The sequence below is a fragment of the Oncorhynchus mykiss genome, chromosome 13 (genome assembly GCF_057628025.1).
Source record: "Oncorhynchus mykiss isolate SJ-2025 chromosome 13, ASM5762802v1, whole genome shotgun sequence".
Classification (NCBI taxonomy): Eukaryota; Metazoa; Chordata; class Actinopteri; order Salmoniformes; family Salmonidae; genus Oncorhynchus; species Oncorhynchus mykiss.
This window is the reverse complement of record NC_143034.1, coordinates 52,251,888-52,272,802: the sequence shown is the minus strand read 5'-3', so window position 1 is coordinate 52,272,802 and position 20,915 is coordinate 52,251,888. Positions and strand designations below refer to the sequence as shown.

Genomic DNA, 20,915 nt, shown 5'->3' with positions numbered 1-20,915 from the left:
CTCAAGACATTTCAGCTTTTCATTTTTTATTAATTTGTAAAAAATGTGAAAAACATAATTCCACTTTGATATTAAGAGTTATTGTGTGCAAGCCAGTGACAAAATATCAAAATGTAATACACTTTAAATTCAGGCTGTAAAACAGCACAATGTGGAAAAAGTCAAGGTGTGTGAAGTGAGTACCGTCTGTATTTATCAAGGGGGAGGTGCGTCCCGGAAACTATGTAGCAGGTCATCCACATTACCCGGCAGTTTAACTTCGTTGAATTTGGGACACTTTGCACTGAGGTGTTTAAGCAGCCACTGTGTTTGAAATGTTTTGCTTGCGTGGCTGAGCGGCAGTTGAGAAAATATTCTAAATAAGTTCTGACAATTATTCAGTTTGCTTCCCAGATTTTAAAAAAGTCAGGAGGGGGAAAATCTAAATGAAATACTGAAAATATTGCATGTATTCAACCTGGGCTTTGAAACTCAGTTGCGTTGCAGTTAAGCAGCGGTTGTGACTAAATAGAAAATGACAAGAGAAACTGAGTGTTCCCTATAATACAGTGGTTAGACTAAATCTGTGCAAATGAATCTGTGGGAGGGTGACATCCACAGGGCAAAGCGGTGGTGCTGTGCTTTTATAATCCAACCTTGATAAACAATATTCATTAGCTCTCAACCATGTTCGGCTTCAGTAATCAATGAGAATTACACGTGAAATTGATTGAAAACATGTAATTATTTATACCAGAGGGCTTCAAATCATGATGTTGTGCTGCATTGGCTGTTCTCAGAAATTCAATTATCGTGTTGTGCTGCATTGGCTGTTCTCAGATATTATAGTATCACACACTTTGACGAGCGTGTTGAGATTGAACCCACCTGTTTTCAATTATACTCGATGCTGGTTACAGTGTGGCAACTTCTATACAATGTAACCTCCTTGAGTGTGTCATTGTTTCATCAAGACATCGCTCCCTCTCCCTAATATAGGCTCAACCAGTTATTCCTCTCAGTGGTAAATATATGTCTGCAGTGCCCAACACTCACAGCTCATTGCTGCCACATTTCACAGATCTTGACAGTAACTGGATGGTAATCTCTCAGGGGAGAATTAGGTTCTTATTGGCAGTTGTGCTTGGAAAACCCATGGGGGCAATTTTCCCTAACACAGTCCAATCAATAACTTCTAATATTAAGTACTAGTCACATCAATCCTTCTGACTCCTTAGGGTGGCAGGGGTTACTGGCTGGCGGGGTTACTCCAGCAACGTGTCCATTAACTATGACATTTCAATACCAGTGGGGAGAGAGGCTGGACTATGGCAGTGACAGCCTCTCAGAAAAACCTGCACTTCATGATGGACAAGGGTCACTCACTTGGTATATTTGTACTGTACATTATATGATTGTGACATCACAAACGGGCTTTTAGGAATGTAAGTGTTTTGCTTGGTTGATATGGCAACCTTATAATGTATCAGGACACAGAGTAATGTGCAAAATACTGTACTGAGCCTACTTCTTTGATAGGATGAATTAAACCACAGTCCATCTCAAAGATTACATTTTTACCCAGAGACCACTGCCTCTGTAGTTAAGCAAAGGTAAAAATGTTGAATAACATTACTTTCACATTCGTAAGATTCATGACCGTAGAAAACGCTAAGGTAATCTCATACAGCAAATATAGCACCTGTCTTGGCATTTTCAAACAGAGCGTTCCCTTTAAAGCTGTGGTTAGTCTGTGAACATTCATTTTAATGCATCATGCAGGTTCCACACAGGTCGTGAAGCTTAACGTTTTTGTTACTTCAAAAACGTGTGGGACATTTGAATAAAACAAACTCCCTGTGGCTCAAGTTAAGTGCAGCAAGGCCTGGATTTGTATGTCCAGGACCACAACATCGTTGCTGTGTTGATTCAGTTGAAGTCAGAAGTTTACATACACTTTGGTTGGAGTCATTAAAACTCATTTTTCAACCACTCCACAAATTTCTTGTTAACAAACTATAGTTTTGGCAAGTCGGTTAGGACATCTACTTTGTGCTCCAACAATTGTTTACAGACATTATTTCACATGTAATTCACTGTATCACAATTCAAGTGGGTCAGAAGTTTATATCCACTAAGTTGACTGTGCCTTTAAACAGCTTGGAAAATTCCAGAAAATTATGTCATGGCTTTAGAAGCTTCTCATAGGTAAATTGATATAATTTGAGTCAATTGGAGGTGTACCTGTGGATGTATTTCAAGGCCTACCTTCAAACTCAGTGCCTCTTTGCTTGACATCATGGGGAAATAAAAATGAATCAGCCAAGAACTCAGAAAAAGAATTGTAGACCTCCACAAGTCTGGTTCATCCTTGGGAGCCATTTCCAAACGCCTAAAGGTACCACGTTCATCTGTACAAACAATAGTACGCAAGTATAAACACCATGGGAACACGCAACCGTCATACCGCTCAGGAAGGAGACACGTTCTGTCTCCTAGAGAAAAACGTACTTTGGTGCGAAAAGTGCAAATCAATCCCAGAACAACAGTAAAGGACCTTGTGAAGATGCTGGAGGAAACTGGTACAAAAGTATCTATATCCACAGTAAAACGAGTCCTATATCGACATGACATGAAAGGGCACTCAGCAAGGAAGAAGCCACTGCTCCAAAACCGCCATAGAAAAACAGACTGTGGTTTGCAACTGCACATGGGGACAAAGATTGTAAATTTTGGAGAAATGTCCTCTGGTCTGATGAAACAAAAATAGAACTGTTTGGTCATAATGACCATCGTTATGTTTGGAGGAAAACGAGGGAGGCTTGCAAGCCAAAGAACACCATCTCAACTGTGAAGCACGGGGTGGCAGCATCATGTTGTGGGGGTGTTTTGCTGCAGGAGGGTCTGGAGCAATTCACAAAATAGATGGCATCATGAGGGAAGAAAATTATGTGGATATATTGAAGCAACATCTCAAGACATCAGTCAGGAAGTTAAAGTTTGGTTGCAAATGGGTCTTCCAAATGGACAATGACCCCAAGCATACTTCCAAAGTTGTGGCAAAATGGCTTAAGGACAACAAAGATATTTGTGGGCAGAACTGACAAAGCGTGTGCGAGCAAGGAGGCCTACAGAACTGACTCAGTTACACCAGCTCTGTAAGGAGGAACTTATTGCCCAACTTATTGCGGGAAGCTTGTGGAAGTCTACCCGATACGTTTGACCCAAGTTAAACAATTTAAAGGCAATGCTACCAAATACTAATTGAGTGTATGTAATCTTCTGACCCACTGGGAATGTGATGAAAGAAATAAAAGCTGAAATAAATAATTATCTTTACTATTATTCTGACATGTCACATTCTTAAAATAAAGTGGTGATCCTAACTGACCTAAAACAAGGAAATCTTACTACGATTAAATATCAGGAATTGTGAAAAACTGAGTTTAAATTTATTTGGCTAAGGTGTATGTAAACTTCCGGTCAATCCAAAAAGGTGATTCTGGTAGATCTAATTAATATTCATTGATAGCATTACCTCTGCATTAAAACCTATTAAAGCCAATAGTTTCCATATAATTCTACAATACCCACTACATTCTTCAATATTTGGATATTAGCCAGATTGATGTTGAATATATTCCACAGATCCTAACCCAGAAAGACTACACAGAAATAATTTGTTATTATATGTCCCCAAATACTCACAAATAGGCCTACAATATTGGAATAGTATTGTTGATGATCCAATACACACCACACCATACTCTCACAAGCCATCAAACACAAGCAACACACAACCAATAGTTATTCTATACCCTACTCTACTATATCTAGGCCTATGTACAATTGAAGTCGGAAGTTTACATACACCTTAGCCAAATACATTTAAACTCAGTTTTTCACAATTCCTGATATTTAATCCTAGTAAGATTTCCTTGTTTTAGGTCAGTTAGGATCACCACTTTATTTTAAGAATTAGAATGTCAGAATAATAGTAAAGATAATTATTTATTTCAGCTTTTATTTCTTTCATCACATTCCCAGTGGGTCAGAAGATTACATACACTCAATTAGTATTTGGTAGCATTGCCTTAAATTGTTTAACTTGGGTCAACTGTTTCAGATAGCCTTCCACAAGCTTCCCACAATAGGTTGGGTGAATTTTGGCCCATTCCTCCTGACAGAGCTGGTGTAACTGAGTCAGGTCTGTAGGCCTCCTTGCTTGCACATGGTTTTCAGTTCTGCCCACACATTTTCTATAGGATTGAGGTCAGGGCTTTGTGATGGCCACTCCAATACCTTGACTTTGTTGTCCTTAAGCCATTTTGCCACAACGTTGGAAGTATGCTTGGGGTCCTTGTCCATTTGGAAGACCCATTTGCGACCAAGCTTTGACTTCCTGACTGATGTCCTGAGATGTTGCTTCAATATATCCACATCATTTTCCTTCCTCATGTAGCAATCTATTTTGTGAAGTGCACCAGTCCCTCCTGCAGCAATGCACCCCCATGACATGATGCTGCCACCCCCATGCTTCAAGGTTGGGATAGTGTTCTTCGGCTTACAAGCCTCCCCCTTTTTCTCCAAACATAACGATGGTCATTATGGCCAAACAGTTCTATTTTTGTTTCATCAGACCAGAGGACATTTCTCCAAAAAGTACAATCTTTGTCCCCATGTGCAGATGCAACCCGTAGTCTGGCTTTTTTATGGTGGTTTTGGAGCAGTGGCTTCTTCCATGCTGAGCGGCCTTTCAGGTTATGTCGATATAGGACTCTTTTTACTGTAGATATAGATACTTTTGTACCTGTTTCCTCCAGCATCTTCACAAGGTCCTTTGCTGTTGTTCTGGGATTGATTCGCACTTTGCGCACCGAAATACATTCAACTCTAGGAGACAGAACGCGTCTCCTTCCTGAGCGTTATGACGGCTGTGTGTTCCCATGGTGTTTATACTTGCGTACTATTGTTTGTACAGATGAACGTGGTACCTTCAGGCATTTGGAAATTGCTCCCAAGGATGAACCAGACTTGTGGAGGTCTACAATTTTTTTTCGGAGGTCTTGGCCGATTTCTTTTGATTTTCCCTTTGATGTCAAGCAAAGAGGCAATGAGTGTGAAGGTAGGCCTTGAAATACATCCACAGGTACACCTCCAATTGACTCAAATGATGTCAATTAGCCTATCAGAAGCTTCTAAAGCCATGACATAATTTTCTGGAATTTTCCAACCTGTTTAAAGGCACAGTCAACTTAGTAGATGTAAGCTTCTGATCCACTGGAATTGTGATAGTGAATTATAAGTGGAATAATCTGTCTGTAAACAATTGTTTGAAAAATTACTTGTCTCATGCACAAGGTAGATGTCCTAATCAACTTGCCAAAACAATAGTTTGTTAACAAGAAATTTGTGCAGTGGTTGAAAAATACGTTTTAATGACGCCAACATATGTGTATGTAAACTTCCGACTTTAACTGTACTTCTACAGAAATTTGAAGAATAGTCTTAGACTCTTCACTATCCTCCTCCTTTCTGCTAACTAACTCTCAGGATCTAAATTTTGCCTCTGTATGGATAAGTTGAAAGAAAAGTCCGCTCTCTCTCTCTCTCTCTCTCTATTCAGCAAAGAGGGTAAAGCAGTATAAAACACTGGAGCAGGTGTCAAGATATTGACAAGATATATAACTCCATGTGTAGTAAGTAAGTCTTACTCATCCTTTAATCTTTTAATTAGGTTTTATGGTGAGGGGTAGGGCAGAGTGTGCTTATTTTAGAATGTTACAGACTATTTTCAAGATCAAAGGCTATAGCTGTATTGTATATGCCACTGCATGTCTACCTCTGACATGTGTCGGGATCCATGCTTGTATGTGCTGCTTGAGAGTCTATTTTTAAACTGCTTTGATGACTTAGTAAAAGAAAACACAATTTAAAAAAAAAGGTTTCCTTTCTACTAGTTCAAATAGCAATCTATTCTCTTGCTCTCCATCTGCTTCGAGACCGTTCTCTCCATCAGTCAAAAGAAAAATGACTAACGCAAGAGCCAAGCCGCAGAGCACTGAAACATAACTGTGCATGGCAATGACAAAGGCTACAGTAATACAATAAAGAGAATAAATCCCATTTGTAATAGGTATACATGAGCTATAGATACGACCTAAAACAGATCTATGAACTAGAATTCTGATAGACCAATATCCTTATTCAAACCATTATTCTAAAACGTCCTATTTAGCTTCTAAGCTTCATAAAAGATTAGAGAGAAAATAAATGATTGAATTTAGGCCTAATAGCCTCATGTAGAAAAATATTGCTATTAAAAAGGCTTAAACAGACTCGATGTAAAAGTCGGTGGAGTTGAAACGGAGTAGTGAAATGGATAATATTATTCAATAATATTGCTGATTTGGTTATGTTCTATATCAATGCTTGGTCTAATAATGCGACATCAGCAGTTAGTAACACAGTATAGAGTGTTCCATGAACAGTAAAGAAGGCCGTTGTAAGGGCGGTGCTTTTCAGTCATAGTAGTAATAGCATTTGTAGTGTGCTCATATCTAGAGCCCATAAGAGAATCATTTAGTTTCTCAGTCTCACAGTGGCTCAGTCTCTTGAAAGTCACGCCCGATTAACAGTGCACGGAGAAAAAGACGATAGGAGGGTGGAAAAGGGGGAGAGCGTACGTTCAAAGTCTAAATGATAGTGAGAGTCGGAGGATGCACATGAGAGAGGGAACGAGTATTGAGAGAGAGATGAGCTGAACGCATTGCAAAGAGGAAAATATGAAAAATATGATAATGGCTCTGGTTGATAATAGCTGTTTATGGGCCATTATTTACTGTTTCTGTATTCATATACGTAGCGAGCCCAATCTCAGCCGGACTTCAGGGAATAACAAATGTATTCTTCATCTTATCACGCATTACAAAACACAGACACACATAGGCCTACATACAACATCTGCACACAATCTACACACAAACAAGCACTCACAGATGGGCACACCCTTTTGCGTCAAAATCTCATTCAACAAATCCTTTAATTGCTTGATCAATATCCGTAGAGCCATGCAAATGAAGCCAGTAGTCAATAGCAGCCAGGTCAGGTTGAATAACCAAGTAAAGCTCACACACTGACGCAGTCCATCGATCAAAAAGCGCACCACGCTAAAATCCTGTGCCCCTTTCCACCACAAGGCCTGCAGGTCTCACCCTGCACCACTAGCACCACCTCCACATTGATATGTTTATGCTGGAGATTGCAGTTTTATGGGACACCGAAAATGTGTAAACTTGGAAATGTTGTAGAATTTGAGATGATGTTGTTGACTCATTTTCACAGACGAGCAGAAGAATATCAACACGAGACAAACTCTCATGCATGCAGTATCCCCAATGTGTAAACTACAGTGTGTGACTAACACACACACACACACACACACACACACACACACACAGGGATGAGTGGGTAGTTGCTGTAAGACAATAGTAGTCTAAAAAAGGTCCATCACTGTGTCCTACCTTGTGTATTGGCAGCCAAAATGTCATCCCTGCTTCTCAGAAGTAGCATGATGGTGTGGCCTGGGACTCCTCTCTCCCTCTCATAGCCTCAGACTGAGGGAGGGTGAACTGAGATGCACACACATGGAAAAAGACAAGAAAGAGATGATTCACAATAGCCTAATCAAAAACTTCAAAACGGCTCTGTCATTGAACGATAACACAGGAACCTGTTACATCTACAAACCAAGTAGCATTGAAGTATGTATTACATTATGACAGTTCATTTACATTTTGATGGCTATGATGATACTGTGCATGCAGGCCTGAATATCCAAAGAGCGTGTGTAAATGGAAGGAAAAAGACTCAACACATCAATAAGGTATGAGACACATCAGATAATATGAGCCATATTTTTGGTCTTGGATTTTATTTCATACTACATTGATCTCTTGATAGAATTGTGTACATAGGCCTCTGAGATAGGCTAGCTCTTGAGAACCCAAGGATGGCCTAAGGGGGCTTATAGCTTCCCACTCTTGGGTTCTCAACTGAAGGTACAGACCACAGCAGGGTCCATGTTAATAACTACAATCCCGATGCTCTGTTTTAACGTTCGTAAACGTTAATAATCCTCACTTGCGATACATTTTTGGAAACATAAAGCCCTCTATTCTCAAATCAAAAATACCTTCACAAATGCAAAATGTACACTTACTGTACACTGTTTAAAGTGGTTTTAACACAGCTGCAGTCAACAGTCATTTTCAGTTACAACACTATTCTGACGCCCTTTTTCCGTTACACACAGGTGTTCGGAGACCCTTCGATAGCTAATTAAAACAGGTGGTCTGTCTAATTAAAACAGGTGGCCTCTGTCTTCCGTAAACAAGGGCTGTAACATGGAAATATGGCTGCCCTAACCCTATATATTTAAACATTTTATTCATTTAGCAGACGCTCCTATATACCGAGATTTGCAGAAGCCATCAAGGTTAAGTGCCTTGCTCAAAGGGCACATTGACAGATTTCTCACCTAGTGGGCTCAGGGATTTGAACCAGCAACCTTTGGGTTACTGGCCCAACGCTTTAAACCACAAGGCTATCTGCCGCCCCTGTAAAGGTGTGTAGTAACTATTTTTTGATGTATTATTATTCTTTCTCACGGATGTGAAAGTTAAGTTCTACATTTTTCCAAAACCGTATGGCAAGCGAGGCATAGTGACGTTCAGACAAAGCTTCAGAACAGTGTCGGAGCCTTTGTCTTGGACGGCAGACAGGTTTATGGACAGACGGTATACAGTGCCTTCAGAAAGTATTAACAACACCTGACTTTTTTCACATTTTATTGTGTTACAAAGTGGGATTAAAATGGATTTAATTGTAATTGTTTATCAATGATCTACACAAAATACTGTAGTTATAGTGGAGAAAAAGTTCCAACATTTATAAAAAAAAAAACATGTATGAAACATAAAATATGTAATATATTTTGATTAGATAAGTATTCAATCCATTATAGAATCCCCTTTGTCAGCAATTATAGATGTGAGTCTGAGTAAATCTGCCTGTCCCTATTCGTTGTGCTTAAGGTCATTGTCCTTCGCCCCAGTCTGAGGTCCTGAGTGCTCTGGAGCAGGTTTTCATCAAGGACCTCTCTGTACTTTGCTCCGGTAATCTATCCCTTGATCCTGACTAGTGTCCCAGTCCCTGCCGCTGTAAAACATCCCCACAGCATGATGCTGCCACCATACTTCATCGCAGGGTTGGTGCCAGGTTTCCTCCAGACGTGACGCTAGGCATTCAGGCCAAAGAGTTCAATCTTGGTTTCATTAGACCAGAGAATCTCATTTCTCATGGTCTGAGATTCCTTTAAGTGCCTTTTGGCAAACACCAAGCGGGCTGCCATGTGCCTTTAACTGAGGAGTGGCTTCTGTCTGGCCACTCTACCATAAAGGCCTGATTGGTGGAGTGCTGCAGAGATGATTGTCATTTTCAATGGCTGTTAGAAGTTGCTGGATATTGGAGGGAATTGGAACATGCTGTCGTACACATTGATCCAGAGCATCCCACACATGCTCAATGGATGGCATGTCTGGTATGCAGGCCATTTTCAGCTTCCGGGAATTGTGTACAGATTCTTGCCACCCTGTTCACAACGCTGATATCAGCAAACCGCTCACCCACACAACGCCATTTGCCCGGTTCAGGTGAAACCGGGATTCAGCCATCCATCCAGTGTGCCAGTGACCATTGACGGAGAGCATTTGCCCCTGAACTCGGTTACGACCGCGAACTGCAGTCAGGTCAAGACTATGGTGAGGATGACAAGCACGCAGATGAGCTTCCCTGAGATGGTTTCTGACAGTTTGTGCAGAAATTTTTCGGTTGTGCAAACCCACAGTTTCATCAGCTGTCTGGATGACTGGTCTCAGACAATCCCGCAGGTGAAGAGGCCGGATGTGGAGGTCCTGGGCTGGTGTGGTTAAACGTGGTCTGCGAATGTGAGGCCGTTTGCACGTACTGCCAAATTCTCCAAAACGACGTTGGAGGCGGCTTTATGGTAGAGAAATTAACATTCAATTCCCTAGCAACAGCTCTGGTGGACATTTCTGAAGTCAGCATAGCAATTGCAAGCTCCCTCAAAACGTGAGACATCTTTGGCATTGTGTTGTGTGTCAAAACTGCACACTTTAATGTGGCCTTTAATTGTCCGCAGCACAAGGCACACACAGAATCTCTAGTGACACAGCTAGCACTGCGATGCAGTGCTTTAGACCACTGCGTCACTCGGGAGGCCCGACTGAGGGACCTTAGAGATAATTGTATGTGTAGGGTACAGAGATAAGATACTCATTCAAAAATAATACTATTATTGAACGCAGAGTGAGTCCATGAAACCTATTATGTAACTTGTCAAGCACATTTTCACTCCTGAACTTATTTAGGCTTGCCATAACAAAGGGTACTTATTGACGCAAGACATGTCAGCTTTTCATTTGAAATTCATTTGTAAACAATACGAAAAACATAATTCCACTTTGACATTATGAGGTATTGTATGCAGGCCAGTGCCAAAATAATCTCAATTTAATCCATTTTAAATTCAGGCGTAACACAACAAAATGTGTGAAAACAGTATTTTTACCATTATGAAAAAGGAATCTATTAAATGGATGGGGTGGAGTCAATGGCTTACTAGGCTACTGCTACAAATGTTCATGTCATGTGTCAAAACAAGGTTATTTTAAGCATCTAGGCCTTAGTGGTAACATTACAAAATAATACTGAGTAGGCTACCCCCCCCCCCCCCCCCTCCCCAAACAATATATAAAATATTATACATAACAGCCTTATTCTAAAATCCATGAAATAAAAAAAATGTCCTCATCATTCTACACACAATACCCCATAATGACAAAGCGAAAACAGTTTTTTTTTTTTTTTCGATTTTTAAATTTTTTATAAATACCTTATTTGGTAAGTATTCAGAACCTTTGCTCAAATTGAGCTCAGGTGCATCCTGTTTCCATTGATCATCCTTGAGATGTTTCTACAACTTGATTGGTGTCACACCCTGACCTTAGTATTATTTTTTTCCTTGTTATTATGGTTAGGTCAGGGTGTGACATGGGTCATGTATGTGTTTTTTGTCTTGTCTATGGGGTTTTGTATGTTTATGGGGCTGTTTCCTTTCTAGGTAGATTGTATGTCTATGGTTGTCTAGATTGGTTCTCAATTAGAGGCAGCTGTCTATTGTTGTCTCTGATTGGGAACCATATTTAGGCAGCCATATTATGTGGGTACTTTGTGGGTGATTGTCTATGTCTATGTTAGTTGGTTGTGTCAGCACAGTTCTTATTATAGCTTCACAGTCGTTATTCGTTATTTGTTTTGTATTCAGTGTTCAGTGCTTTCTTTTAATTAAACATCATAATGAACACATACCACGCTGCATTTTGGTCCGCTTCTTACGACGATCGTGACAGAATCACCCACCACAACAGGACCAAGCAGCGTGGTGACAGGCAGCGGCAGCAGGATCCGCGTAATCAGGACTTATGGACTTGGGAGCGAGATCTGGACGAGGTCACTACTTGGGAGGAGATAGACAGGTGGGCGGCCGACGCAGGGAGAGTGCCGGAGCCCGCCTTGGATTCTCTGGAGCAGTGTGAGGAGGGATACCGGCGAATGGAGCCAGCACAGCACAGCGGTAGGAAGCCCGAGAGGCAGCTCCAAAAATGTATTTGAGGGGGGCACACGGGGAGTGTGGCTAAGGCAGGTAGGAGTCCTGCGCCAGCTTCCCGTGCTTACCGGAATGAGAGAGGGCGTTGTACTGGTCAGGCACCGTGTTATGCGGTGGAGCGCACGGTGTCCCCAGTACGCATGCTTAGCCCGGTGCGGTACATTCCAGCTCCTCGTATCGGCCGGGCTAGGTTGAGCATCGAGCCAGGTGCCAAGCCGGCGCTACGCATCTGGTCTCCAGTGCGTCTCCTTGGGCCGGCATACATGGCACCAGCCTTACGCATGGTGTCCCCGGTTCGCCTGCACAGCCCAGTGCGTGCTATTCCACCTTGCCGCACTGGGCGGGCTACGGGGAGCATTCAACCAGGTAAGGTTGGGCAGGCTCGGTGCTCGAGACCTCCAGTACGCCTTCTCGGGCCGGTCTATCCGGTGCCATCTCCACGCACCAGCCCTCCGGTGGCAGCCCCTCGCACCAGGCTTCCTGTGCGCGTCCAGAGCCCAGTACTCCCTGTTCCTCCTCCTTGCACCAGTACTACCAGTGCCGGCACCACGCACCAGGCCTACAGTGCGCCTCATCTGTTCAGCGCCGCCAGAGCCTTCCTCCTGTCCTGAGCCGCCAGAGTCTCCAATCTGTTCTGAGCCGCCAGAGCCGCCAGTCTGTTCTGAGCCGCCAAAGTCTCCCGTCTGTTCTGAGCCGCCAGAGCCGCCAGTCTGTTCTGAGCCGCCAGAGACGCCAGTCTGCAAGGAGCCGCCAGAGCCGGCAGTCTGCAAGGAGCCGCCAGTCTGCAAGGAGCCGCCAGTCTGCAAGGAGCCGGCAGAGCCGCCAGTCTGCCAGGATCCGCCAGAGCCTCCAGTCAGCCAGGATCCGCCAGAGCCGCCAGTCAGCCAGGATCCACCAGAGCCGCCAGTCAGCCAGGATCCGCCAGAGCCGCCAGTCAGCCAGGATCCGCCAGAGCCGCCAGTCAGCCAGGATCTGCCAGAGCCCCCAGTCAGCCAGGATCCGCCAGAGTCGTCAGCCAGTCCGGAGCTGCCCCTCAGTCCGGAGCTGCCCCTTAGTCCAGAGCTGCCCCTCAGTCCAGTGGGGCCCTTTAGTAGGGTTGCCAGTCCTAGGTTGGTGGCGAGGGTCGTCGTTCCCAGGAGGCCACAAAAGCGGATTAAGACTATGGTGGAGTGGGGTCCACGTCCAGCGCCGCCACCATAGACAGACGCCCACCCAGACGCTCCCCTATAGGTTTAGGTGTGCGGCCGGGAGTCCGCACCTTTGAAGGGGGGTACTGTCACACCCTGACCTTAGTATTCTTTGTTTTCCTTGTTATTGTGGTTAGGTCAGGGTGTGACATGGGTGATGTATGTGTTTTTTGTCTTGTCTAGGGGTTTTGTATGTTTATGGGGATGTTTCCTTTCTAGGTAAATTGTATGTCTATGGTTGCCTAGATTGGTTCTCAATTAGAGGCAGCTGTCTATCGTTGTCTCTGGTTGGGAACCATATTTAGGCAGCCATATTCTGTGGGTACTTTGTGGGTGATTGTCTATGTCATTGTTAGTTACTTGTGTCAGCACAGTTCTTATTATAGCTTCACGGTCGTTATTAGTTTATTGTTTTGTATTCAGTGTTCAGTGCTTTCTTTAATTAAAACATCATAATGAACACATACCATGCTGCATTTTGGTCCGCTTCTTACGACGATCATGACAATTGGAGACCACCTGTGGTAAATTAAATTGATTGGACATGATTTGGAAAGGCACACACCTCCCACTGTTGACAAAGCATGTCAGAGCAAAAACCAAGCCTTGAGGTCGAAGGAATTGTCTGTAGAGTTCTGAGACAGGATTGTGTTGAGGCACAGATCTGAGGAAGGGTACCAAAACATGTCTGCAGAATTGAAGGTACCCAAGAACACAGTGGCCTCCATCATTCTTAAATGGAAGACGTTTTGAACCACCAAGACTCTTCCAAAAACTGAGCCATCGGGGGAGAAGGGCCTTGGTCAAGGAGGTGACCAAGAACCTGATGGTCACTCTAACAGAGCTCTAGAGTTCCTCTGTGGAGATGGGAGAAACTTCCAGAAGGACAACCATCTTTTCAGACGGAAGCCGGAAGCCACTCCTCAGTAAAAGGCACATGGCAGCCCGCTTGGTGTTTGCCAAAAGGCACTTAAAGACTCTCAGACCATGAGAAACCAGATTCTCTGATCTGATGAAACCAAGATTGAACTATTTGGACTGAATGCCAAGCGTCACGTCTGGAGGAAACCTGGCACCATCCCTATGGTGAAGCATGGTGGTGGCAGCATCATACTGCGGGAATGTTTTTATGCGGCAGGGACTGGGAGACTAGTCAGGATCGAGGGAAAGATTAACGGAGCAAAGTACAGTGAGATCCTTGATGAAAACCTGCTCAAGAGCTCTGACAACCTCAGACTGGAGCAAAGGTTCACCTTCCAACAGGACAACGACCCTAAGCACACAGCCAAGACAACGCAGGAGTGTCTTCGGGACAAGTCTCTGAATGTTCTTGAGTGGCCCAGCCAGAGCCCAGACTTGAACCCGATCAATAATCTCTGTAGAGACCTAAAAATAGCTGTGCAGCGAGGATCTGCAGAGAAGAATGGGAGAAACTCCCCAAATACATGTGTGCCAAGCTTGTAGCGTCATACCCAAGAAGTCTTGAGGGTGTAATCACTGGTTTTTCAACAAAGTACTGAGTAAATACATTTTTGAATAAGGCTGTAACGTAACAAAATGTGGAAAAGGTCAAGGGGTCTGAATACTTTCCGAAGGCACAATATGTGGTATAAAATATTACAGAGTATTACCCTGGTTGCAATGGTTAGACAAGAACCTTTCCAAATGTACCATGCCCTTCTGAAGTTTTGAATGTACTGCTCTCCTGTTATTTTTATGTGTAATTGGCTCGGATTTCAAGTTTAGTTTACCTCCCTCCTGTCCGGCCTACACTATAGCTTTTTCAGTGTTAAATTGAGAATATTAATCGACACATATTGGCCTCGACGCCTCATGAGATGGGGCGTTTATTAACGAATTTGGCAGGGCATGAATGGTGTGGAGAGATTCAAAATGAACCTTCCCTTGATTTATCTCCTCGCTAAATCCTAATCCTTTCTATCAGTTGATTGAGAATGTGGTTGGATTTTCGCGCCTCAAAACAGTTTCAGGGAAAACGGCACGAGCGCTAAATCCTCGTTGGGTCACAGTGTAAAGCGATGTTCAATGTAATTGCTCTCCAAAGCTCGACTTTTCTTTTTTGACCCCTTTTCTGCAATGCCGTATTTGTTGCTATAGAGTTTCCATCTGACTGCAGCGGATCTGTTATTGATGATGAAGGAATAGGGAGGATGGGATAGGTTAGGAACACATTGTAAATGGATGTGCAACCACACACATGGTGAATTTGGCAATAGACTTCAGAGGTCCTAAATGTGATTCATGGGAACTTCGAGATAGGCATGTGCTTTCTTGCTGGGTCAGACAGACAGTGAATGAGAGCTTCCATTAGAACACTAGGCTCTTTATACCTAGTGTAGGTCCAAAATCCAGCAAGCACTCTGATTGGTGCTTGCACACAACCACACCTGAAGCTTCTCTAAACTGACGAGGCCAACAAGTGATGCTGTTTCCCTTCAGTACAAGCAATTATGTATTTTACCCAAACATACTGTATGTACTAAATTGTCTCCCTTCCCCCTTAGTACAGTAGGAGTGTAATGAATAACTTCTATTAATCCTAATTATACCCATGCATATCTCAAAATACCCTACAAGCAATTTCTCAATGAATGAAAGTGGATTTGTCTGTTCAAGGGCATGTTGCATAGGCCATACTTTAGATAAATAAATGATTAATTAAATATGCTGATAAATAATGAACTGTCTCTAGGGCAACAGATTGTAAGTTCTATATTTAATAGATTGATAGGCCTCACACCGACACATGCTGTACACCACATAATCACAGACATACACTTAACACATAAACCAAGAGGGTGACCCTAAATGGAAACGTCAGAGAAAAATAGAGAAAGCTACCATCTAGCCACTATTTCTACCCATTAATACACACAAAATGGCATAAATGCTGAACACATTTTCCTGTAGTTATATCCTCCCTTACGTCGTTGTGTCAATACGACTCTTCTTAATCAGCTATGATTAATTATTAAACATACTTTTTTATAGCAGATCATGACCCATATTCTCCAGTCTTGGAGTGAATAAACTACCAATAAATAGTCTCCTCGCCCCATATACTGTAGCTCCCTCCAATCACCAAGTGAGTAAGCCCAGTGTCTGATCCACAGATGCATTCAGTGGGTTGAATGAGAGGGAAACTGACAGATTACTCTAAATTTGAGATGGTTTCATAATCTTAGGGAAGAAGTAGGCCTAAAACATGGGTTAGGCCCTGTCTGTTAGACAGCATAGCGAGTGACAAAGATTAGGGGTGGTTGAATGGAGATTCTGAATGTTCACAGCCCCTGCTGTCTCCTGGTCTTGCTATTGAGTCAGCAATGGCTGCAGCACGCAAAGCATGAAACGTAGAAGATGCAGGACAACGTTGTCTTTTTGATGGTGGAGATCATATGCAAACTTCTGTGTTTTAGGATGAAACTCCAGCGTATTTAAATGGTTACTTAGGTTAAACAATTTCAGAACGCATCCTGAATAATTCACGTCCAGTGGTCCTGCAGTGCCAAATGGCATTTTAGAATATGTCCATTTATGGAAATAATGATATGCCATTTAGTAGACACTTATCTAATGCGACTTGAAACATTTTACATACGAGTGGTCCCAGGGATCCAACTCACAGTCCTGGCGTTGCAAGCCCCATGCTCTACCAACTGAGCTACAGAGGACCTGAATAGATTCAGGATATGCACAGACCACAGAAAGTCAACGCATGATGTGAAACTGAAGCCCAAGAGGATCAGTCCAACCATTTAAGGTACAACCACAATCTAAGGGATGGGTGGGCCCATACAAACACATAAAACGTTAACATACAGTGGGGAGAACAAGTATTTGATACACTGCCGATTTTGCAGGTTTTCCTACTTACAAAGCATGTAGAGGTCGTAATTTTTATCATAGGTACACTTCAAAAATTCAGAAAATCACATTGTATGATTTTTAAGTAATTCATTTGCATTTTATTGCATGACATAAGTATTTGATACATCAGAAAAGCAGAACCTAATATTTGGTACAGAAACCTACAGAGATCATTTGTTTCCTGTAGTTCTTGACCAGGTTTGCACACACTGCAGCAGGGATTTTGGCCCACTCCTCCATACAGACCTTCTCCAGATCCTTCAGGTTTCGGGGCTGTCACTGGGCAATACAGACTTTCAGCTCCCTCCAAAGATCTTCTATTGGGTTCAGGTCTGGAGACTGGCTAGGCCACTCCAGGACCTTGAGATGCTTCTTACGGAGGGCTTCTTAAAGAAAAACTAACAGGTCTGTGAGAGCCGGAATTCTTATTGGTTGGTAGGTGATCAAATACTTGTCATGCAATAAAATGCTAATTAATTACTTTAAAATCATACCAATGTGATTTTCTGGATTTTTGTTTTAGATTCCGTCTCTCACAGTTGAAGTGTACCTATGATAAAAATTACACACCTCTACATGCTTTGTAAGTAGGAAAACCTGCAAAATTGGCAGTGTAACAAATATTTGTTCTCCCCACTGTATACTGTAACACTAGTAAAAACCATTGTATTAAATTCTCAGTTTAATGATAATTCAACTTTCTACCCATTGTTGTTGTTGTTTTTTCCTTTTAGGAGACCCACTCGAACCTTGTGGTTGAGCCCATAATTACACATTGGCCAACCATCTAGCCTCATTGCAATGTTACTGACAGGTATGACAGACTACATGGGCTTAAGGGCCAATCTGCAGGTAGACTCTTAGTCACATGTAGGGTCAAAATAGAGCGCACCATGGATAATGACAAGCATTGCAAGACCAAGTCCCGGGTGGATTTGACGCGTATGGAGCTGTAACCTTGACCAATTCTCAGCACACAGTATAAATCCAAACCCTGTCAGCCAAATGATAGGAAAGTGAATTAGAGAAAAGGGGTCAAACACACAGGACATATGATGGATAGACAGGAGGGTGTGTTGCAGCAGACACACGGAGCTGAGGCTCTCAACTCAAAGCGGAAACAGACAACAAAGTGCATAATACTGTACGTTGCGACACGTTTTCCTTTGAAAAAATGATGTATTCACCAGATAAGCTGCAGGGAGAGGTAGGCGGAAAGGGCAATGGACTCACTCACGCTCCTTCTACTCTCTTACAGTGACACACACACACTGTACATTAACCGAACTGTCTAGAACTGCATTGGAGAGTGGGTGGAATGGTTTAAAGAGTACAGATACAGGCAAAGCAATAGGAGCTTGTTTATGAGGTATGGAGATGGGTCATTCCACCAATAAAGCGCCTTTTGGGTTCACGTAACAGGTTGACTTTAAAATGAGGGAAATTGGAAACATTAATCATGAGAAATAATCATCTTCAGAAATGACTGTCAAAGCAACAAATTAACTACGGTTTTACAATGACGGTGAAAAATGTGGGGGAAAGTATTGAATTGAACAGATATAGAATTGTCCATCTGGTCTATATTAAAGGGAACTTCATTTAATACAACAGGCTTTTAAAATGCAATATAGGTGCACAATTGAAGGTGTCAAAGGGACTCAAAGGGCACTATTGGTGGAACGACCCAGAAACAGATTACGTAGCCTAAATGTATAGAAAGACTGTGATGAGATCAGAGTTTTTGATTTTATGGACAGACTAACATCTATAAGACCTCAAACAAGGTATTAAAGGCCCAAGGAAAACATCTATAGATATGGTAGAATTTAGGGGAAATGACTGATCTTCGATAATCCACCATTCAACTCGTTCAATATCCACCTCTCTCTATCACACACACCGACACACTGTGGTGCAATGCTATGTATGAAAGACTAGGAATATGTATGTTAACAGCCACATTGAACGACAAAATGTGTGCACACATACCATTGAATCAATGACAAGAAAATGAAGAGCCATAGAGAGAGTTTGTGTGTAAGAGAGACACTGTACTCACCTAATTAACCCTTAATACTGAGTGATTCTAAATGTAATTGTGTTTGTAGATAGGAGAAATTGTAACAATCACAAATATATCACTAGAAGATAAAAGATGCTGAGTCCTTAATCCTTGATAGTAAAATCCCATTAAAATTCATGAGTAGAAAAAAAAGTATTAAAATCAGCTTAAGTCCATTTGGAAAAACCACCAAAAAGTCCTGAATTTCAATTAAGAGTTAATTAGAGGCTTTCATTTGGAGTCCAATCCGAGACAGAGTAATTCCTCAGGAAAACAGCTACATCCAGAATGCATTTATCATTGTGAAGAATATTTTAAACATTTCTCATTCCCCAATATCTTCATATAACGTAGAGGAGAATCATAACATTCTCCATCAAGAACAAAAGGAAATATAAAGAGGTGGAGAGAGAATGAATTGTGGTTTTCTCTACTTATCTATGTATATGTCTATTGCTGTGTTTATTACACTCTCTCTTTCCCTCTCTCACTCTCTTTCCCTCTCTCACTCCCTCTTTCCCGCTCGCATTCCCTCTCTCACACCAAAAAGTCAGATTTTTGTTAGGTCGCAATAAACCCAATTCCCTACAACCTTTTCACCACCCTGCCTTCAACAGTTTTCTCCTCCTATTGCTAAACATTGTTCCAAAAATAACTACACTAAATTACCTGCCCCTTAAAATATATCACAGTAGTCCCAGTAATAACTTACAAAAATGATTCCCCATTTAAGTAAACATAACTTTCAAATTATATCAGAAATACTAAATGACCCTCTGGGATGTGAATCATTTTCTGATGGCAAATGAAAAAGATGGAGCAACAAATAAAGAAATGACTGGATCATTAAGTGTGGGGGTGTAGGTGGAAAACAACGATGGGATAGAGATGAACGCCGCTTAAAATGAGAGCGACAGATGAGAAAAGCATGAAAAAAAAGATCCTCTGAAAGGTAAAGAATTGCAGCAAAGGTTTTAGTCCATTATCTTGGAGTGCTTGTGTGTCAGAGGGAGTGAGAGGCGAGGGGGTGGGGGGGTAGAGAGAGATGCATACACAGGTGACAGACCAGTAGAATGAGAAATGAGTGAGTATTAAGTGCCGAGCTACAGATTATGTTTGACAGTCATCAGACAGCAGTCTTATGGTTTCATAAGAGGTACAGGATGAGATGGGAAGAGTATAATATATTGGTTTATTCCTTTTTTTGCTAGATATGGAGTTCGCCTTGGGACCTTGCATTAGTCTCCTCTTGTGTGTGAGTAAAATGATTCAATATAAGGAAACGGAGGCAGTTACACATTTAATGGGAGAAGAGACTGTTGTGCAATACAGTGAGAGAAAATGTGCTCCTCTGAGAAGAGAGGAAGGCGTTGTAGGATGTATCACTGTGGTTTTGATGGGGGTCAAAAGCAAAAAGGTGATGATCGGGATGGAGAAAAAGAGCATAGGATGGCATGTCATGAAAACAAGTACCAGCTGAATGATTTGATGAAAGAACCATTCCTCTACCAAGCCATACTGTGGATTAACGTGCGTGTGTGTGTGTGTGTTATGTGGATGCGTAACACACACAAAAATGCACACACAAACAGATTGAGACGGACACTAAACACTAAGAGACCTACCTACCTATAAATATAAATAAGAATCCCCAAAATAGAGATGCAAAGGATTGTGGGAGAAGAAAATAGGTACAAAATAGGAAAGGTAAAAACATGAAAAAGGTAAAATAGTGTCATCAACCAGTCTTTTCTGGTGGAAAAATCTGGATAATTGAAACACTGATGGATTCAAAAACTAGTCAAAGTTATGGGGTGGACAGTGAGTGGAGAAATGGGGGGAGGAGGAGCGTGGGTAACGGGGGAAAGATTGGGAGTCATAGGAATGGTAAGGGAAGGGAGAATGAATAAGGAATTTAAAAAAGAAAAAATCTTTCCTTCCTTTTCTCGTTCATAAATAAAATAAATTGTAGACCAGGTAAATGGAGAAATAGATGAGGAGGCAGAGGACGGAGAGAGCAAGCAAATGAAAAGATAAAGCACCTCCA

The 20,915-nt window shown here is 42.1% G+C and overlaps 1 protein-coding gene across 1 annotated transcript in view; it reads right to left on the bottom strand.

The window, feature by feature from the left end:
- LOC110485181 (glutamate receptor ionotropic, NMDA 2B) overlaps positions 1–18,974 on the bottom strand; it is a 120,600-nt gene extending 101,626 nt beyond the window's left edge. Inside the window, exons 1-2 of the mRNA XM_090196594.1 lie at positions 18,866–18,974; positions 7,503–7,610 (exon numbers count right to left, since the gene is read on the bottom strand). Coding sequence (XP_090052720.1) covers positions 7,503–7,529 — 27 coding nt within the window. The 5' untranslated portion in view covers positions 7,530–7,610; positions 18,866–18,974. The remainder of the gene's footprint in view (positions 1–7,502; positions 7,611–18,865) is intronic.
- Positions 18,975–20,915: the final 1,941 nt, after the last annotated feature.